Source organism: Hippichthys cyanospilos, chromosome 5 (assembly GCF_059441005.1).
Source record: "Hippichthys cyanospilos isolate Australia breed blue-spotted pipefish chromosome 5, RoL_Hcya_1.0, whole genome shotgun sequence".
Lineage (NCBI taxonomy): Eukaryota > Metazoa > Chordata > Actinopteri > Syngnathiformes > Syngnathidae > Hippichthys > Hippichthys cyanospilos.
Window position 1 is genome coordinate 13,674,996 of NC_142373.1, and position 16,124 is coordinate 13,691,119.

The following is a 16,124-nucleotide window of genomic DNA, read 5'->3' on the forward strand; positions in this document are numbered from 1 at the left end:
CCCACTCAACCACAATGACAGAAAAGTTACCTACCTTCAGTGAACTCATTCTGTACTATAATGGTGCGCTGGACCACCCCCTGAACCAACGGCGACAGCTGGTCACTCACGCTTGCCACCGTTCTGAAATCAGGGGCCGACAGGACGAACGACCTATCGGTAACGACTGCTTCCACATCTGCGGTGGCAGTGTTACCAATGACCACCCCGAATGTGATAACTCCAGCCCTCTTAAGGGCCCGGTCGCCAGCGCCGGTATCGTCAGTGGATGGCCCAGCACTGATAACAACCACCATCTGGGGTACACCTTCCTCTGCCCTGCCCCCTGCCGATTGGCTCAAAAGGCTCTGGGCTACTTCCTCCAAGGCCAGACCCAGGTTAGATTGGGGACTCCCTGAGTACGTAAGTTCCTTCACAGCCTCCAGGACGGATGCTTTGCTCTCATAGCTACTGAGATAGAACTTAATCTCTGGGTTGGAGTGGTACAGGGCTAAGGCCACCCGAACAGCCTCCCTGCCCACATCGAGGCGCTCAACGATTCTCAATGCCAAATCACGCACGTATGGAAAGTTTGCTGCTCCAACGTTCTGCGATCCATCAATTAAGAGTACAAGGTCTGCGGAATCTTGCGCTTTAAGGGGAAAGAGAGAGACAAACAGAACAAAATGGAACTTGTGAAAAGGTTAACGGTGAAAAGGTGGGGAAACGATCTTGGGTGTCAAATTACATTCAGTGTGAACAAATCCTTGCAAAAACATCATGCTGCATGTCGGCTGAACCAATTAGATTTGCCCAAGTAATTCCACTTCTTTTCATGCTTTACTTGATGATTAAAAAGTGTATGTAAATGAGACCGAGGAGCCTGGTTTATTGCTGTTAAAATTAAGCTACTAAACACTTAAAAAAAAAAAAAACATTTTTCTAGAGCTCCAAAACTTTTGTACAGTTGGCAAAAAAAGACAAAAACCTTACAAATTCCCTACAAGGATAATTTAACAGTGAGGGTGCTACTTTTACTGTTGCCGTAGAGCACAGGTGTCGAACTCCAGTCCTCGAGGGCCGATATCCTGCATGTTTTCAAACCTTTTCCCTCAAAAACACCTGATTCAAATGATTGGGATCATTTTGAAGCTCCTGCAGAGCTTGCTAATGAGCTAATCATTTGAATCAGGTGTGTTGGGGAAAGAAAACCGGAAAACATGCAGGATGCCGGCCCTCGAGGACTGGAGTTCGACACCTATGCGGCGTAGAGGCAAAGGGGACAAAAATCACAATCTCCAGAAAAGTAGGGCGTACTAAACTAAGTTTACATTTAAAATGTAATGTTGCTTTGGTCTCATATTAATTGTAAAATGTTACACTCTCACCTAGTCAAAAATAAAGAACTTGCGATTGTTCCAATACGTTTTTTTAGGGGAGTTTATCTGACCATGAAAATCAAAATAGTTGCGAAAAAATACCTTACTAATTTTGTCTGAGAATAACTGCTCAAAATTACTTACTATACTGGATATTCCATTAAAACAAATAAGAAAAACAAAGGCTGTATCGGTGACAACAATTTAAATGTGTTTCTTGTTCAAACTCCATGGTGTCAGCCAGCCATGCAGACTCGTGTTACAGACCTTAGATAAAGTGACCAGTAATGACCCGCTGGCTCATTCTTTTTTTGTGCGGAAGTTTGTACTTTTCAATTTGGCTCCATATCCGTACTACTCCAGTAACTAGCTTGTCAACCTCTAGACTGATTGACTATAGTAAATGTGTTTTTCCTTTGCTGCATCTTTTGGTGTGTTAAAGTCAGTACTTTTTGAATTTGGTTCCATATCCGCATCGTGTGGTAAATTTACAAAAATGATGAAGTGTCAAACTGAAGTCCCAATTGCCTTTGGTCAGTAGTCATTCCGCAGTGTAAGAATGGGAACCATGCGGATTCATTACTGTCTCAGATACACAACATTACACTTTTTTTTTCAAACCAACAAAACGTTAAAAAAAACAATATAGACAGTGTGATTTATAACATTTACAAGACATATTAGCAAGTGGTGGTGAGGGGTTAGCAATTGTTAAAAGGTCACTGATTGGGGTTGAAGTTGTGATGAGATGTGCTGTTACCGTATTAATAGACTATGTGTGCTTTTAACCCTCCTATAATCTTTGGGGTTGTTTAACCCCATAATGTCTTAAATCACAGTATTTCCTGAATTTTCCTCATTTAATGAGGTAGCCTAGGTAATGAATATTTTCAATAAAACCTGTATGTATCGGTGTTCTTTGTATATAAATAAGTAGAGGTAAAATATCTGAAATATATATTCAGGGCTGTTTAGGCATCAACAAAGTACAGAAACCGCTTTATAAAATGCGGGATTAAATTGCAAGGATCAAAAAATATTGACGTAACAGGAGGGTTAATTAGAAATTTGGGAATTTCTGTATGCAGGTGATGCATTGCGAGTAGCGTCTTTCACACCACAAGGATCAAAATCTGAGCGATTCAACGCTTTCAATTGCAACGTGATTTGTTGTGTGTGGACATACAGCTCTCAATCGCATGCATCTGAGGTGATTTTCTCATAAAAAGTGATGTTAATTTTGTGCGTAATGGAAGGTTACTGTAGGGAAAGTGTATCTGGTTGTGTTAATAATAAAAAGTCCGTCACATGTTGCAGCGGAGTCCATCCGGCACATGTGGACACATTAGTATGGTAGTGGACGGTTGTCCCATTTCATTACCTGTCCCTCCTCTAGCCCCGGGGGCTTCGTTTGGCACGGGCGCACCTCCCGACTGCGCCACCGCATCGCAAAACCCCACCACTAAATCTTGGCTCAAATCCCGCAAGGCCAGAAAAGAGTCGACGCTGAACACGTGAGTTTGACGAGGTTGGCTAGCAATCTCCCTGAGCTCCCAGTCCACAGCGTCCTGAACCCCAACTGCGAAAACCTCCACGCCGGCCATTCGCAGCACTTGCGCCGGCTCGGTCACGTCGTCCTGCGAGCGACCGTCCGTTAGCACCACCACCACCTGCGCCGCTCCGTCGCTAACGCGGCTGCCCGAAGCGGCGTTCAAATGGGTGCGGATCAGGAAGTCCAGGCCCAAGCCGGTCCGGGTGCCCCCGCCGTGATAAGACATAGCCTTGACGTGCGCCAGGACCCCCTGCGTTGTAGGGTAGCTCTTGAGGTGGAACTCGGTTTGCGGTTTGGTGTTGTACTGCACCAAAGCGAATTTGAATCTCCCCCTTCCGACCTGGTCCAACTCTTGTATCGTACTGTACAGAAAATGTCTGACATGCTCAAAGTTCTCCTTTCCCATACTCCACGACGAATCCACTAGAAAGTAAACATCAGCTGCCAAACCGCGGGCACAATCTTCAAAAAGAGGAAAAATTGGTGTTTGGATACAATCAGGACCAATTCAATGATTTCACATGCCAATTGTTTGCATTCTTAGCTGTTGCCTAATAATATACAGTCAGCAGCACCATATTTCTGCCTCAAAGTTTATTACTGAACCTTTTTTTCATTTTTGGCATATTCTTTCTCAAATTCCCTAAGATGCAACAAGACACTGCCAAAGTTGTGTAAATAGCAACGGCGTGGCAGAGGTATGCTAACATCTCAACAGAGTTTTGTCTGAGTTAATGTGAGCGAGAGTCTTCATGCACAAATGCACTCCTGATGCTTCTTTTTTTAACCCAATTCATCTGCGAACCATTTATTTTTAGGGCCATATCGCAAGACAAAATTGCTATGATGTTGAACTTATACTGGAACATAGATTAAACTATAAGACATTTCAACATTTTGGGGTTTTACTATTGTTTTTTTTTCTTGGTCCGAGTGAGGATTCCTGTAATAAGGAACGTGTGCATGATAGATGACCGGACAAAGTATAGAATGTCTACATTTCTGCCATAGGATGTGCCTATAAATCGCTGAGACCTTTGGAAAAGCGCTGAACGTTTTGAAGCTGGCCTTTTTTTATGGTGTCAAACAATTCCGCCATGTTCCTCCTACACGCAATGACCTAAAAAAACATTTTTTTTGCCAAGTTAGCGCCACCAATCAATCTTGTGTATATTTTTTCATTCTAATAGCAAATATTTTTCATAAAAAATAAACTGAGCCTAAAACAGCTCGCTCACAGCAAAACGGTGAACGTTCTGTATCCTGGTCGACTTTCTGTAATTTTTTGGGTGTGGCTTCTTGAGACTTTTTGTGGGTCAACTCATGATGGATCTGACAACCACATTTCATATAGCTAAGTGGAACTGGGTTTTGGTGCTAAATTTTAAAATATGCCAGCAAGATCATGTAGGCTTCATCACTGTTGAAAATCACCTGCAAAAGTCAACTGTTTTTTTTTTTTTTTTTTTTTTTTGCAGGTCAACTTACCATCCTGTGCATCAAGTTTTGGAAGAAATCCTGCGAGCAGGACCCCCACAAGGGCGCAGAGTGGTATCAACCGATGCCTCGTCATCTTTACCAGAAAAATGGGGAGGAAAAAGATAAGATCTGGTTAGTCTACGCAGGTAAAATCCAAATAAGAAATGAGGCAGGAGGCACAAATTAAAAATGCAATTGAAAATCTTTGAAATGTTCATCAAACACAACAGCATGCTTCACTGGCATTACACGCTGATCGATGCTCGTTTTGGCAAATTGCTAGTTTGAATCGGTCAAAATACAAGCCCGCAAAAGTCTGGTAACTCTCGAATCGGCAGGTAGCGTCATGACGCCCATATGTAAGAACATTTTTAGCGAATTAAAACCATTTGTGGAAATGACATTACAATTAGTCATGTGTGTGATTGACTGAGAAAAGTCCACACTCACACCGTTGGACAATTTAAATTTAGCCATTTCAGTTCTTTTTTTTTTTTGGCGGGGGTCATATATTTTTTGTAAATATAGAAAGCGAGAACATGCACGCAGAGGAGCTCAAACCACACATACCGGAAGCCTCTTTCTCTGTGAGGCAACGGTGCTGACCACTCTCCTACAGCTATCCCAGAAAAATACATGTTTGCAAAAATACCACTTTGTGTGTATTTGTGTGGATGCGCGTTTATGGACATGGCTTAAGTAATCTACCAGTTATGCAACATGTCGTCAAGGACATTTTTAGTATGTTTAAGCAGGTCTATCAGCACTCGCAGGCCAAGATTCTTCAGGCTGTAACCATTACGAATGCAGTGTTAAGGTAGAATTGCAATGGACCACACACACTCACACAGAATGCACTCATATACGTCACACTTAATAGAAACAAAATGTTATTAAAACTGTGGATTGCAAAGAATGGGCCTTGGAAGCAAGTCCTGGAATTCGCTCAAAATGGCTGCTTTTCTAACCAAAATGAATGACTTACTGTTCCATTTCAGATATGGGTCCTGGAAACTATTATGATAGACATGTTGAACCATTTTTTTATTGATAGGTGATGTGGTGTTGGGAGCTGCTTTTTATAACTATCCAAAATTGAGTACTCTCCATTTTTTTTTCAATGCAAATCATCAAACTTTGACAGCATGAGATGGTCACCTTAAATGGTAAAGGTCGAAATAAGAAGGGTTCCACTTTTTTCTTTCCAGACCGAAACGAGTGCTCAGCATTTGAGTAGTCATCGATACCATGTACTGATACCACAAAACACTTTTGGTACTCAAAATATCCCTCAAACAGAATGACAAATAACAAAGAAAGACCTATCCCAACTGCCATGGCAAAACAAAAAACGGGTATCGGCCTGATACTGAAACTTGATATCAGTACTCACCCATCACTATTAAAAAACATGCGCAAATGCAATTTCACTTGCTGCAAATATCTTTATAAACAACATCTCCAAAGGAGCCTACACACTGCCCTAATAAGGGAAAATAGTTTTTGAGAGTTGCTGAGACTTCCCTGAAGTATTTGACACACCCTGTGATTTATTCCATTCATAAAAAATAAAAGCTGTTCCTTCCTGATACTTTTTCCACACAGATAAGGCAGAGATCACTCAGTTGTCCTTGCGATACATGTTTCTAATTAACACAAAATTTGCTGTACAGGTCTTTCGTAATAGGATGCACAAAATACTGTGTTACAGACTTTTGACTTGGTAAACAGTTTTTATTGACGCCGCATATAAAAAAGACCCCAATTCTGGTTTCAGTAAACAACCTGAAATTGTGTGGACATGTCTTTTATTTGTCAAAATTGTGCCACTAATGACAATGCACATCCAGATAAAACTTGAAATAAAAGCATACATTTTGCCATGAACTCACTAAAACACAATTTAGCACTATGATTTTTTTTCATGTTCCAATCAATTCGTGGCGAGCACCACGTTGGGGAGTGAAGCGGAGTCTCTTTAAAAACGCTTGGAAGATTATAGATGGTTGGAATCTACTAGGATTTTCTACCTTTGTTATAGAGTAGTATTGTTTTTATGCTGTAGAGTCCATTTATTGCCACCTATAGTATGGGAGAATATCGTCTGACTGCGGGGGGCAAAATGTGTGCCCGCGCGTCTAGTATAAACCAAGCTAGACTTTTGTTGCAGGCTTGTTTTCGCTGTAGTGAATTTCAGTGCAACGCAAATGCAGAAAAAAGGCATCGTTTTTTTTTCACACTGGGGTTTTTTTTTTTGCACATGCAATTTTCATTGTAGAGGAGTTGTACTCTATAAGTAAAAAAAAAAAAAAAAATGAAACTTGGAAGCCTCCAACAATAGAAACTGCAACTATAACTCCACACTGCCACCTAGTGACAAACCACAAGGGCATGAATCAGTTCCAGACTGAAGTACAGCCTCCCAGCTGGAGGATGTAACTTGCTCTGAAGAGGAGGCTCCGTGATAAAGTTACAAGCTCAAGGGGGGAGTTTTCGACTCAGCTGCTTCGTGTTATCCCGTCTGACACGGAGCAGATGTGCGCCGGCCGGATTACGGTGCCCATCGTAGGTCTTCACGCCGGCCTACGGGCGAGATGGTCGCGTCATGGCGCCGGACGGCGCCAATGATGCCAATCGTCACTGAGAAAGACGTTTGAAATGCGACAAAATTTCTGTGTTGTGTTTGCCCTAACCGAGGACTAAGACTTGAAACGCTCGCTGTTGATTTACACCCGTCCCAATTACAGATAGCCGCTGCCATAAAAAATAGAGCTTTCACAGCGTTCCAAGTTTCCACACATCTGTGCTGCATCATGGAGAAAAAAAATGCGAGCGCGCATGAGAGAGTGGGGTAGCCATTAAACATGCTGATTTATAGTGTATTTCTTCAAATCCTTTGTTAAGAGTTCTTCTGCCAGCAACAATACGAGCATCCAAGTGGGGGTGCCACTAAATTATGTGAACACAAACTAGGAGCACACTCCAGAGTCTCCCTCTTTCTACATCTTTCATTCGACGCCTTACATCTCAGAATGAAATATTTCACCATGCGTCGTCAAACCAAAAAGAAGAAAATGCAAGGCTAACAATATATTTTTTTTTTGTAACGGAATTTGCAGGCTACACTCACAGGCTTTTATTAAAACAAAACCAGAGATGTCAAAATGAATCCATTAATGGACAACTAAGGATTTCCAATTGAATAGACAACTATTTCAATAACCAGCCCAAAAAAAAAAAAAAACATTTGTCGAACCTCTTTTTTTTAGCATTATAACACATTACATGTAAAGTAGAATAACAACTATGGGGAGACTTAATCATTTATTTCACTCCGTTAAAGGGGAAATCAACCCAAAAACATTCTTTACAATAATGTGTTCTATGCAGCCCCGCTATCTTCTATTCTTTTTTGCCGCTTTCTGTCAACTGAAAATTACATCACAATTACTCAGAGCTCAAGAAAGGACGGCTCGCTTGCTTTCTGATTTTGGTCACGTTTTCAAGCTGAGCTGTGATTGGTCTTTAGACTAGTGGGGCTGCGCAGAACATATTATTGTAAAGAACACTTTTGGCTTGACTTCCCCTTTAGTGTGTGTGTAGAGGGGGGGGTACGTGTTGCTGTCAGTTCAAACAACGTTTTGATCAACACTTTCGAGTACAAGATCAATCCCTCAAAACCCCTCAACAATGGAGACTTTCACTTAGAGGTATGACGCGCCGCTGTGAAAGGTGATTTATTCGTCAGAAGAAAACAAAAATGTGACTTTTGCACAACTCTAAAACTGTCCTTCAAAGTTAATGTGCATGTTCCTCGCTGTGTGCCCTGTGATTGACTCCATGTGCCCAGCAAATTGTGGTCATATAATGCAGTGGTTGTCAAAATTGTTCAATGATGTACCCTAGTGAAATATTGGAACTGTGGGAGATAGATCATGACACAACTTTTGTTTTGTTTCTGGCTTGCCTACCGTAAATTTGTATTACAAATGGCATTGCATAAAACTTTAGACGAAAGCATGCAAAGTTTTGCAAAGGAATCACTATAAAACAAATATGTTGCTCCATGTTCCAGTTTATTTGCTCTTAAACTTGAAATGAAAACTCACTGTTCCTGTCACAAGATTAAAAACTGTTAAGTTAGAGTTGCTGATACCTGCCAAAGCTCCCTGAAAATCTCAAGTACCCCAATATGACAACTGCTGATATAGTGGATTGCAATCAAAAGGAAGAGTGACGGATCACACCTGGTTTTCCACTATCACATCACAAGCCACCCCCCTGCCCCCTCCCTCCACTTCATCCTCCTCCTCTTCTTTTCCCCCGCTAAACACAACTCATCTGGCTCGTTGTGTGGAAAAAAGCGGTCTTCACACTTTTCCATTCTCTTGTTCACTGGTTGAGAGGGAGCGAGGAGGGTGTGGTTTTCGACTACTGCTGCAGTGGAAACATCTCTCCTATCCAAAAAGACTCCTCTGCTATGCAACTGTGGGGATTTAGTGCAGCCTGGATGTGTCTTCAGATTGCAATTTATCTTTATCTCGAGAGTTCAGCGGAACGCAGACCAGCACATGTGACTTCAAATACTGTGATTTTTGGACATGATCCTATCTTAACCATCCAGTTCTTCAGTCAAGTTTCATCTTTGTTTTTAATCCAAGACAGAGGCATCTCCGGTTTTAACCCGAGTCAAAGTGACCTGCTGCGTGTTTAGTCATAGAATTGCAAATTGTAAAATTGTTCAAAATATAAACTTATTAAAAAGTAAATGAATTTAAGGCCAACCGGAGTTTCATCCTAAAATATTTATACATAAAAAAATTCAGAGCATTTCACGTCAATGTGAAGATTTAGATCCAGAATGATGAGGGTTAACCTAAAATGTTCATTCTTAATAATCAATAAATAGAATAAAGTGTTTCTTTATTCTGAAATAAAGAAAATTCAGATTTTCTAAATGAATTAATGTGATTTGCTATGTTTACCTGATTTAAAAATATAACGTCATAAAAGGTTGATTGTTTTATATATATTTTTTTCAATAAAATATAAGGCCATTAGAATTTTTAATCTGTATTGATATTCAGTTTTCCCCAATTTATCTCATTTTATTATTTCATTTTATTTTAGGTTTTCTGAATTGTAAAAAAAAATTTTCAAAATGACTTGAATTGTTATGCCACTGCTCAATTTCAAAATATCCTGTTGCGCAAATGCTTTTAAAAAAATCTTATTTGAATTATTAAAGAGTGTAGAACAAACATAAACCGATTTATGTTGACTTTATTTCTGTATGTTCAACTCAGTCAGTTTGACCAACACCAATCCACTCCAGAAGGATTCAGGTGCATACCAGTGCAGTGCCAGTCAAAAATGGAGACACACCTACCCATGCAACAGCATTTCCACTGGTGAAGCAAACCCACACCAGCGTGAATCTGAGACCAATTTTTTCATTGCATTGAGCCACAACTTTGAAGTGCAGCTCATCCTTTGCCCCTCACTAAAGCGAAGCTTGGGGAACCAAACTGACAATAAGCTATATAAACTTACAACCTCATGATTATAGAACGTCTTTTGCACGTGCACGTTCTGACCGGAGCCCGCCGATGCGGTCGAAAATCAGCATGCGGCGTCAAAGACCTTCAAAAGCTTACCCTGAGCGGATGCAGCGGCCACTGCACACTCTACTTGCTTCTCAAGTTGAAGAAAAAATAAACGGATCAGTTGTAAATGACAGCAAGCGGGCTCGTGGTCATTATCCTCTTGGTAAGGTCCGAAAGGGGGGGGAAAGGGTTTCAGGACAGGCAGGCAGGCAGGCAGTCACCCTCCCGGTCTCGACCCAGAGGAGCTGTGGCGCCGAGTTCAAGGCTGGGATGGGACAAATTTCCAAACTCTTGGAATTCTGCCGCCTCACTTGATTCCTCCCTCCCACTTCTCTCCGAAGGAAACAGAGGAAGAGGGGGGGGGCAGAGAGGAGATGGAGCGGGGACTAAATGAAAAGCAGACACATACTGCAGCCCTGTTTGGTCTGAATCCGGAGGCACTGAGATGATGTCACAAATTTCTTTCTACCTCGCTTGTCATCTTCTGCGTCTCCACCAACTTTCCACATGCTGCGGATGTTATACAAAAGCTTCGTTTGTTAACATTTTTCTTTCGCCCCTTCTTCTTACTCACCTCTCAGATTTTTGTATGCCAATCACTTCTTTTTGCTAAATTAACAAAATTCTCGTGAGCCTAATACAATATCATTCTTTTGATCTAGGATGCAGCACTGTTCTGTTTGAGTAAAGCAATTTATCTAAAACTCACAAACCTTTGTGCATCATTACCTTTTATGGTTTGTCTACATGTGCCCTTTGATTAACCGTGACCAGCCCAGGGTGGACTTTGTCCCTCATCCAAAATCAGGTTCCAAGTACTTGGGCCTCTGATATAAATCGAATGAATTCAATTAAGCCATTATTTTAAAAATTGACAACATAAAGCAGTGCTCATTTTACCTCCGGAAACTGTTGGGTCCCCGCGACTCACAATACTAAAAAGCTATGAGTCCCAACAGAAATGCTTGGCGTCCCAAAAATTACGCAGTAAAAAGGAGAGAGGAATAACCAACAACAGTGTCACTTATTAAAATAATGCAATGAACGTACATGTATGTAGCATCTGTCATCGTCATTTTCAAATCGCAACCACTGATATAAGTTAGTTCAATTTGGGATAAAAATTTTTACTTTAAGTGTTTGTTTGTTTAGCTTCAACCTGTCTGTTTTGTTCCTCTTCTCGATCTTCCAAAGCATTTCATTTTAGCGTTTTACTTTCTGGCTCATTCTTACCTGATAACGAAGTTGTAAAAAACGTTCAGACGTAGGCAAGCTATACTGAATAAAAGTGTGTGAATCTTGGAAATATTTGTTTATTACTTTAAAGCCAATTCAAATCGTTATCATACAGAATGACTGAAAATATCACATTTTTATTTTGGGAGGGAATATCGCCCTGCCTGACAGTTATGTATAACTATGAAGAGAGGTCATGCGATGTTGAAAACGGATGAACAGAAGGCTGTAACAGAGCTGAGTCCAAATATTTATCTCTGTAAACCTATGTATTTACAAATACTAAAGCTTGAGATATTTTGAAGTATTTCTTTCTGGGGTGCAGGAGATGAGATTAAGGTCAAATGTGTGCTTATGCACATCTGTTATTTTGCCTCGTTTACTGATGTTTCTCCTCCAGCCGTCACCGGCCCCTCCTGCCAGAGTTTATGTGTTCAGTGTGCTATCAAAGCCACACTTTAACGTTAGAAGCAGCACCGAGCTTTTACTTTGAAAAGTAAAAGTTTGCAGCATACTGTAGTTTGATTCTGAGAGACAAACAAATGCAGGAAGCATTAGAGATTTGAAGAAGTTTATAGGTAACCTTAGAGAAAAAGTGCAACGTGAGACTACATGTATCCATTCAATATCTATAGCCGCTTATCCTCATCAGGGTTGCTGGTGCCTATCACAGCTGACTTTGGGCACTAGACGGGGTACACAGAGACGAACAACCATTCATGGCCCAATCACACCTAAGGACAATTTAGTGTGTCTGCAAAGGAGTTACTATAACCCACTTAACAACTTGACTTTTTGTTCCAAATGATTTGTTCTTAATTTGAAAATGATGTGCCGTTTTTGTCAAAGAAATAATACAAAAAAAAAACCTTCAGATACCCTGTTAAAACCCTTTGTTACGGGATGGTATGGAGAACATTTCTTGGCATGCATTGCATAGTTACAGCTTTTTGAGGTGCACCATCTGCTTTTTCTATCGGAAAAACCACCTCTCCCAAAGCATATACCTGTGGTGCTTCCTTTCATTAAATAGACCATCATGCTGCTTCAACAAACATCGTGTAGCATCGTAGCACATGATAAATGTCGCTTGCTCAGCATCAAATGAAGCCTGTTTCATTCTGGAAGAAGGTTCGCTTCTGAAAATGTTTCCCTATTTCCCACTAATATATTATTTTAAGTTTTTCTTGACCCAAATGAGTGTACTAAAACCAAGAATGTCATTATTCTTATGAACAGTGGGCAAGTGAAGCATTTAGAAACACTTTTGTGTTTCAAGGCTATACCAATAAACATAACAAAGCAAAATGCAAATGCAATTTTTTTTTTTGGTGCAAAAGTTACATACATATTCATTAATCTCTTTCAGTATGTGCCAATTAAAGCCGTTTTATCTTTGTCATTGAAAATCCCTGTTTGAAAACAGTCCCGTTCAAAAAGAAAATATACGTGCAAAAATTCACACTCAGGAATGTGCATTACAGTACATCGGTAATTACTCTGCGGAGTGAATGAAATTCTTTGGCTACAATAGAAAAAAGCTCAAGAGCAGAGAAAGGCAAATCTTTTTATGGCTTTATAATGATAGTTTACAGTGCAACATAGGGGGCCTGCTTCAGTTTAGTATACATGTTGCACATATGCCAGCAAGTCTTGGTGGCACGCACGGTTGCGCATAGGATTAACATCAATGGTAATGGTGGTGTAACCTTTTATGAGGTGCTAATTATCAAATACATATTTACACTATGCTATGCTGGCCCCGGAGTGACTGTATCCTTGCTGCCGGCACGCGAGCTGTCAACAGCGGCTCTGTTGTAAAAGTTACGCGTTTTTTTGAGGGGGAAAAAGGGAAGAAAATCGGGAGTATTTTTCTTGGATGGAACAGCATCAATTTGTGCGTGTTGGTCATAAAAACCATCCACTAAAGGTTTACATATGAACATTGGCTTATTTGAGGGCACTCTGTGATATAATTTGCAAAACACAGATTAAAAACTCTGTCTAGGGGTGGACATTTAAATTGTTACAGGAATCAGGAAGTTCACCTTTGCAGTTTGAAGCAGAATTATTTTGACAAACTCCTTTTAAGGAATTGAGCCAAACGAGCCCAATGGGAAGCACATTACCAAAAAGATGTAGGAATAAACCTTGTAGTAATATTTGGTGATTATTTTGAGTATTAGGAATATTCTTAACCAAAGAGCGAGTATTTTTCACAAACACTTTAAGCAATGCTTCTTTTCCAACCTCCTAAAAGATAATAAGTCATTTTGAATGCATAATTTTTGACAGAGAGCATAGATAATTAGATATCACAAACTAGAATTTTGATTGGCAGTGGCTCCAATGCATTTTAGATACGATAGTTCCTATGCCTTCCTCCATTTTTGTAGTGCTTATTCTTATTTTTGTAGTGCTTATTCTTATTCGGGTCACAAGTAACTTAGAATGTATCCTAAACCTGATTTTTAGACTGTAGACAGTGTTGATATTAACACAGTTTAAACCAGTTCTTCTCAATCAGGATTCTGGGTTCTAATAAAATTCAATTGAAATGCAGACACTCGAAGAAACGGTTTTCGTTCTTGCCACAAGTAATATTTTTAGACCTTAAGTCTATTTATCGCACAGCTCGGTGTCAGGAATATGAAAGAACCCCAACAGTGACGTGTTGCTAAAACAGACATTGTCCCAAGAGGTCAGGGTGTTGTTTCACCAAGCGAACATCTGCACATCTGTCCGCTCTCCTCTGTCAGCAATCTATGATCAGCAAAGGTAAACCCTCTTATCCTAAACAGGCGTTACAGTTACACAGTTTCTTATTCATCAAATGCTCACAAAAAAAAAAAAAAAAACGCTCCAAATGTCTCATATGGAAGTGCTTATAACACTGGCTCGTGTGTGTCCGTGTTCTGTTCACTGAAAACCATTACTCATGCAAAGATTTGCAGCAAAGCAATGCTCTGTTGTGGCGGTGGCTGCTAGGCAACCGTTGGTGGATGATCCACTCTGTTATGTTGAAAGAGAATCTGATAAGCAGTCAGATCCTACCATAAGTCCCCAGATATCCCAATAGTCATCTAATAGGCTAAGGGAAATAGGCTATTGTAATTACCTGTTTTTTTTTTTTGAAGATAATAGTGACAATGTTTTAAACAACAAAAAATCTTTTTCCTTTCTGTTTTTTTTCATAACTTTTCTTCCGCAGGCGTTATTTACCCCTGGGTGTCGGGGGATTTTTCACAAACCTGTCCTTATTATCACACAATTTGAGCTGACTTTGAAAGGGTCGTAACGTCATCAAATATGAACTTTGTTCAGTGGCATCAGCCCTATCCATGCATGTATACTTTTTTTGGGAGAGGGCCTACGTCCCCTTTATGTACAAAAATTGTAAAAATACGATAATAGCAAAGGTAACTACGCTGCATATGTGTACATTTGGGAAATTGAAATAGAAATATTTTCTATGACATAATTAAGAGTTTTATGACTTTTGAAGACTTTTGCATTTTGGGAGCCCAGGCTAAGCCAATCAAAGAAGTCATTGAAAGGCTTGCAAATGTCATAGGTTGGCCATTAGTGCCACCTGGTGGTTTGGGGGTGTCAACACACAAATTTCTATCGCACCCCGTTCGCGAGTTGCCGTTGAAAAATGAATGCAAATATCGGGGCAAATGCACGATGCATATTTCCCGTTTTTAATGGCAGTAAATAAGGCTGACATGGGCTAAATTTGACACCTATAGGGTGTACCTCTCAACCTCCCCATTTGCAAGCATTTAGAAGGAACGGCAGCTTGGCATATTGAAAGTCGTCATTTTGTATGCTTTTCCTTTGATATCACACATCAAAAAAAATCAAAAAGCCAGAGTTGGATCAAAATTTCCTTCATAAAAAAATGACTCTACTACCACAAACATTGGTTGCAATTGAAATGAAAGTCATCCATTTTGGTTTGAAGTGGTTATTTTAGGGCGTTTGTTTTTCATTTTAAGACTTCGCCATGAGAAAAGGAAAAGCAAAAATTTGGAGGCCTCAGCACTTTTAAAATTTGCCTATTTTTGCAGGGGGCGTATATTCTGGTGAAAATATATGCAATTTTAGGGTTTCCCAACAAAAATCACATCGTAGAATAGACAAACCAGACATCATTTTCGCCTGTCAACACAAAATGCAGGGTGTTCTAGAAGCCTTGGGTACATTTCAAGTTCTCATATCTACGGCTCTATGAATGGCAGTAGAAACTGCTACCGTTTAAAAGCTAAATTCACTCGGTTTTCATGTGAGGCTAATGATTATTTCATAACGGAAACTGTTGCAACCCTTGGCAGCCACGCTGGAACGCATTTGGCATAAATTAGACTATAGACTTGATGTGTGCTTTGTGACCAACAGTGCTCACATTGATTGATATATTTGAACATTCAATAAAAATCTTGAGATTAAATGCTTCAAGAACATGTCAGGAACGTTTTTATAGCTTTTATTCAATTTTGAGATAGTCTTTGTGCCCAAGACCTTGTGGAACACCTTGTGTAACAGGGACACAAAAAAAAAATCCAAAATATGCAGGAGGTTTCATGGTGTTCTGAGCTGTCTAGGTGGTTCAGTGTAGACAGCTGTGGTGAAGAGATTCTTTGATGGACACCATGGTTTGGCTGGATAACAATGTAGTACTTGTTACCAATCCCCTCTGACTTATCGTTCCCTCGGTTCAAAAATAAAAAAGTGAGACAAACGGCCGTTTTCTTCAGTGGCTTGGGAGGAGTTCTTCCACACTGTATATATGTGGAAATTATGAAGAGCATAGCCACATTAGTCATTAACTTACAGTATACTTGGCCTTTTTACTCCTACCAAAATGACATGATCACTTAACTGTCCCTG

The 16,124-nt window shown here is 40.2% G+C and overlaps 2 protein-coding genes across 5 annotated transcripts in view; one reads left to right on the top strand and one right to left on the bottom strand.

Annotated features, from left to right (window-relative positions):
• col6a3 (collagen, type VI, alpha 3) overlaps nt 1-10,193 on the bottom strand; it is a 57,053-nt gene extending 46,860 nt beyond the window's left edge. The window contains exons 1-3 of the mRNA XM_088415967.1: nt 10,047-10,193; nt 4,399-4,483; nt 35-631 (exon numbers count right to left, since the gene is read on the bottom strand). Coding sequence (XP_088272093.1) covers nt 35-631; nt 4,399-4,483 — 682 coding nt within the window. The 5' untranslated portion in view covers nt 10,047-10,193. The remainder of the gene's footprint in view (nt 1-34; nt 632-4,398; nt 4,484-10,046) is intronic.
• mlphb (melanophilin b) overlaps nt 1-16,124 on the top strand; it is an 82,699-nt gene that overhangs the window by 38,578 nt on the left and 27,997 nt on the right. For all 4 annotated transcript variants that reach the window (XM_088415971.1, XM_088415969.1, XM_088415972.1 and 1 more), the window contains one exon: nt 4,389-4,521. The gene's annotated coding sequence lies outside the window, so the exon portion shown is untranslated. The remainder of the gene's footprint in view (nt 1-4,388; nt 4,522-16,124) is intronic.